The sequence below is a fragment of the Octopus bimaculoides genome, chromosome 4 (assembly GCF_001194135.2).
Source record: "Octopus bimaculoides isolate UCB-OBI-ISO-001 chromosome 4, ASM119413v2, whole genome shotgun sequence".
NCBI classification, from domain to species: Eukaryota; Metazoa; Mollusca; class Cephalopoda; order Octopoda; family Octopodidae; genus Octopus; species Octopus bimaculoides.
Genome location: NC_068984.1, coordinates 108,291,978 through 108,298,143, shown reverse-complemented (window position 1 = coordinate 108,298,143; position 6,166 = coordinate 108,291,978). Strand labels below are relative to the sequence as shown.

At 35.9% G+C, this 6,166-nt stretch overlaps 1 protein-coding gene across 1 annotated transcript in view; it reads right to left on the bottom strand.

Annotated features, from left to right (window-relative positions):
- The window catches only part of LOC106870285 (vacuolar protein sorting-associated protein 45), a 38,281-nt gene extending 32,776 nt beyond the window's left edge, over positions 1 to 5,505 (bottom strand). The window contains exons 1-2 of the mRNA XM_014916305.2: positions 5,288 to 5,505; positions 1,699 to 1,778 (exon numbers count right to left, since the gene is read on the bottom strand). Coding sequence (XP_014771791.1) covers positions 1,699 to 1,778; positions 5,288 to 5,468 — 261 coding nt within the window. The 5' untranslated portion in view covers positions 5,469 to 5,505. The remainder of the gene's footprint in view (positions 1 to 1,698; positions 1,779 to 5,287) is intronic.
- Between the last annotated feature and the right edge of the window lie 661 nt (positions 5,506 to 6,166).

The window sequence follows — 6,166 nt, the reverse complement described above, 5'->3', positions numbered from 1 at the left end:
ATATATATATATTATTTATTATTTATGCACCCTTTTTAAAGCCTAGCCAGGCTCATGGTCCCAGTTTCCCGGTTTCTATGGCGTATGTGTTCCCCCACCTAGCTGGACAGGACGCCAGTCCATCGCAGCGTTACTCAAAAAGCAGGAAGAAAGAGAGAAAGTTGGGGTGAAAGAGTACAACAGGGGTTGCCACTCTCTCCCTGCCGGAGCCTCGTGGAGCTTTAGGTGTTTTCAAACAAGAAAAACGACAAAAAAACAACAAAAAACAACAACGCGAGGACATAATACAGATATTGTGTTACTGGACGCTCAGGAAAGGAAAGAAAGAGAATTTGACGTTTCGAGCGAAGCTCTTCGTCGGAAATATAGGTAAATATATATATATATGAATAATATTTTCAAAAGGGTAATGATCTAAACATACACTATAATCATCACCATTATTATTTTTTTATTTGAAATTTTTGTGAAACTTATGAACTCTGAGAAAAAGAAATATCTTGCATTATGAAAAGTCTGCACAAAACATTGAATACTTTCCTCTCTTTACAGTAACCTAACATCTCTTAATTCTTTGGTTTCTATCATTAATCAACATCATTATTTGATTGAATGATATAATTAGGGTAAATGGTTTTCAACATTTTCATGACTGAACACTCCTATCTTATTTGCTTTATGCCCATTTTATCATTCTAGCATATTAGATGAAAATATTACTGAGGCATTGTTTTCCAGCAGGATTTCCTTTCTGCTGCTAGCCCTTACTTGTTTTTCATGTAAGGGGTCTGTTATTTCCCACATCTTTCATTGCTCAAACAGCACAACATTCTGTCTTTTGTTTTTTACTAGCATAATGTATCTAAGCCTACATTATCAAATATACCCTTCCATTTTTTTTCAAGTCAGTAAGAAGTAACATGAAGGAGATATGGCAGTGTGGCCTTGTTGAAGCTTCCACACTGAATATTATCCTATTTTTTTAAAGTTGGTAGAATTTGACTTGAGGGAGATTTAATTTCTTACAAGTGAGTCAATGTGTGTGCATGCATGTGTGAGTGTGTGTCCATGAATGTATGCAAGGATGGATAAATAAACAGATGTGTGCATCATCATCATCATCATCATCATCATTTAATGTCCGCTTTCCATGCTAGCATGGGTTGGACGATTTGACTGAGGACTGGTGAACCAGATGGCTACACCAGGCTCCAATCTGATTTGGCAGAGTTTCTACAGCTGGATGCCCTTCCTAATGCCAACCACTCCGAGAGTGTAGTGGGTGTTTTTATGTGCCACTGGCACGAAGGCCAGTCAGGCGGTACTGGCAACGGCCACGCTCAAAATGGTGTCTTTTACATGCCACCTGCACGGGAGCCAGTCCAGCGGCACTGGAAAGATCTCGCTCGAATGTCCTTACACAAGCCACCGGCACAAGTGCCAGGGCACAGGTGCCATCACAATTTTGCTTTCGCTTGCCTCAACAGGTCTTCGCAAGCCGAGTTTCTGTGTCCAATGAGGGAGACGACGTTGGCATGGGTGCCATCCGTCGAAATTAGTTCGATTTCACTTGCCTCAACAGGTCTTCGCAAGCGGAGTTTAGTATCCAGCGTAGGAAGGTACGTGGATAACATTTGTCTAAATATGTTTCACCAAAATAAACAAAGCAAAAAAAAAAATAAATAAAAAAGAACTGACCTGCACTTCACGAACAACTTCATGATCATCGGCTTCTGCTAAAACTTTCACATCCTGCTTACTGATTACATTGCTGAAATCTAAACAAAGGTAAAACTGATCAGAAGAGTGCAACAGTAATGAATGAATGAAAATATACAATCATACAAGCACAGGTTTGGTTGTGTGGTTAAGAAGCTTGCATCTCAACCATATGGTTTCAGGTTCAGTCCCATTGTATGGCACATTAAGCAAGTGACTTCTACTATGGCCCCCAACTCATCCCTTTTTAACTCATACAAATGGCAATACAATATGATTGTTTTTTTTTTACACCCTTTCATATCGCAGTTTTCGGTGTCTTATTCATGCCAGGCACCAAGCTGGTATTTCTATTTGGCCTGTGAAGGAGACCTAGAGTAGCCCAAGAATGAGATGACTGGACAATATCTATAGTCTAAGTTGGTCACATTTGGGAATCCAGACAGAAAATCTAATAGTGATTGTTTCTGATAGGACTCTATGGAGGAGTCGCCGAAGGACTCTACCCCAAGATGAGAGGATGGAGAGTTATTTAGTCTCTCACAGTACATTCCCCAAAGGAATTTAATAAATTAAAGATGTTAAAGCATGGCTCCTTATTTTATATTCTTAGTCATTTGTACTGTCCTATAAATGATAGTAATGATTAAGTCCATCATATACAGACATAAAACCTTCAAGTTTCATGTCATATACAGACATGAAACTTGAAATGAAATATTGTAATGTTCATGTCTTTCTGAGATGCATTAAGTAAAATGCAAGCAAAGTAATGTTTTTTTTTTTCATCTAAGTTCCAAGCCGAGGTATTACTAACATTTTATCTTGCTCTGAAATTAAAATAACATTCATAATTGTTTTATTTTTTTTAACACAAGCACATCATCTCAGATTGACAATTCATAGACTACTACAACATTTATAATTTGTGTCAAACAACGGCAATGGATGTGATTGATTGTCAGGACTACATTGTAAAAATCAATGAATAGCCAATACTTGGTAAGATGTAGAGAATTATTATTGATGAGTTAAAATAAGGGTGACAGGTGGTGTATATACACACACACACACACACACACACACACACACACACACACACACACACACACACACACACACACACATATATATATATATATATATATATATATATATATATATATGATATCTATGCATCACCATCATCATGCATACATCTTCATTATATGCATATATCATCATCATTTAATATCCGTTTTTCATGCCAGCATGGGTCGGATGGCTCAACAAGATCTAACAAGTTGGAGCACCTTGCATTACCCCAACATCTGCTTTGTCATAGTGTTTATGGCTGGATGCCCTTCTTAAAGCCAATCCCTTTACAACATGTACTAGGTGTTTTTTTTCTACGGCACTAACATTAGTGAAGTTGCCTTGCAACATGCAAGACTATGGTTCTAAAGGGACTCCTACACACATACACACACGCATCAAGCATTGTCTCTTTTGAAGAGATTTTGATGTTGACAATATTAGCCATTCTGCAGATGGTTGAGTTAATATGATACAGGACAACAAGTCAAAAGACCAGTAATGCATATACTGTCATCAATACTGTCTCTGGCCAAGACATCAAGTTGTCTGTGGCCCAGTCCTACTATCAAAAATAGGTGCCGCAGTGCAAAGTCAAGTTAATATGTAACTACTGTAAAGAGCACAAGCTAAAAGAACTGACCATGAACATTGGAACAGCTATGATAGTGGGGGTAAAAAAAAATCACCTAAGTTTTATTTTCTGAGTAGTTATAAAATATATAAAACAATGGAAGTTGACTTTTTTTTTTTTTTTTTGTATATATCCAGATATATTCAATAAATCAATATTCACAGCAAAGCTGCAGTTGGCCAAGTTAATACAATGACTGACATGTGACAAAAACTTAGTTGATTCATATTCCATCACTAGCACTTGACTGCCTTCATGGCTAAGACACTTAACACTTACTAGTCCTATTCACCTAGATGAAAATACATAATATGAGTAGGAATATTTCACTGCTATACATACACACAGTTGTGTATTTCTTTTAAGAGAAGTTAGTCCAGTACTGAAGCTCAAAGTGAAGCCACCAACTGATTGAGTCTTGTTTATACAACATAAAAACTGTAAAATATAACAGTAGGTATATTATAATTTATAATCTCTTTCTTTATTAAAAGCCTAAAATTAATTGTTGCTATTAAGATTATAATTTTCCAGACAATTTCAGTTGTAGAGTATCATCATCGCCATTGCTTTCGTGAGTACTATTCCATACTTAAAACGCTCAGATGGAATTTGTTGAGGCAGATTTTCTATGGCTTGATGCCTTTCCTGTCCAACCTTCACCTGATCTCAAACAAAGTAGTATTTTCCTATAGCTGAATGTGTTTCCACAGAAGACTGGAAACAAATGACACTGCTTATACGATAGTGATGCCTGTTTACAACCGTCGCATTAAGTCAAGACCATGAGCACACAAACACACTCACAAGCACATATACACACACATGTGTGTGTGTGTGTGTGTGTGTGTGTGTGTGTGTGTTCTTTCAGATTCTATCTAACAAATCCATTCACAAGAGTTTGATCGACCGAGGTTGAAACCATGTGAATGAATCTGATATCATATTGCTGAGAAACAAACTTCTTCACCACACAATATTTATAACAACATGAAGGCAGTGAGCTGGCAGAATCATTAGCATGCTGGACAAAATGCTTAGTGGTATTTCATCCGTCCTTACATTCTGAGTTCAAATTCTGCTCAGGTTGACTTTGCCTTTCATCCTTTTGGGGGTCAATAAAATAAATACTATTTGAGCATTGGGGTTGGTGTAATTGATTTACCCCACTCCACCAAAGTTGCTGGATCTTGTGCCAAAATTTGAAACCAATATTTATATCAACACACTATCGTGATCAGTTCCATCTCTGATTGTCACTAAATGTATATTCTTGTATATCTGCATGAACCTAAGTCTTGGATCATGTATATATACATAAATAAATATATATATATATATATATATATATATATATATATAATACAAAGGATATATAAGCATATGCATGTATACACACATATATGTACATACCTACCTCTACATGCGTATATAGATGCATATTCAGGTACAGGACGTTAGAAAAATGAACTACAGACAACGGAACGAACACATAGGAGAAAAAAACAAGCCACTTGTGGAATTATTCCTTCATCAGCTGCCTCTATTCTAAACTAGGCATTTCGAAGATAAGGCAGGACGCACTCTTAGAACAGTTTCTTCCTGAGTAGTGGATTAACCCACTAAACAGAGGATTCCAAGGTAGCAAACACAAACCAAGAGGAAAAATTGGACAGTGATATATATATATATAAAAAAAAAAGATATCAAACAGTTGATCCAACCGACTAACTGAAACATTATAAATGTGTAAACACTCTAAAATTGGTGTCAAAATTTGCAGTTTTTACCTTAAAATGATAAAATGATAATTGATTCAACTAATGTTAAACATTCAGAACAAACAAAAATAAAACTTACAAATATAATATAAACCATATTTGGGAAGATGTAGTTCTTGGGAAAGTTGCTGGACATTTTCTTTAGTTGGTCGTAGAAAACAAATGCATTTCAGGTGTTTCATAGTTTCTCTGGAAGAGGCGTCAATGCGTTCAAATAAATAGACTTCCTTTTGTAAAATCTCAGATTGGGCAAAAACCATACTCACAATTGGTGTCTGACATGGAAAAGAGGAAAATAGATTCAAATGGAATAAAACAATAAGTTATAAGCTGTATATACATGCACATATGTGTATGTGTATATGTGTGAGAGAGAGAGACTCATTTTGAGAATTTTGATTCTTCAAGAACATTACTTAAAGCTATTAGTAATAGCATGCAAATACTGGATTGAAAAACGTTTTTGGCTAGAAGTTTAAAGCACCCTTCAAAATTTTCTATATAGCATTAGGCAATACAGACAACTATCAGACCTGCAGGCTGGAATCATACAGCCTCTTGACTGATGGAGGTAAATAAACAGTCTTAGTCAGTTTGGTGGTGATAAAAACATTAAAAAAAAACAAAAACATTATTTACATTTGACGGATATTTGTCCTCATCTTGTTTGTTGTTAACACAACGTTTCGGCTGATATACCCTCCAGCCTTCATCAGGTGTCTTGGACAAATTTCGAACCTGGGTTCTCATTCCTAACGTATTTTTGGATGTTATTATCATTATTATTATTATTATTCAAGTCACTACCTGGAATCGAACTCGGAATCTTTAGTAGCCTGCGATCTTAACCACTACGCCATATGCCCATGGGCATATGGCGTCGTGGTTATATGTATATATATAAGCAAATATATATACATACATACATGCATACATATATATATATATATATATATAT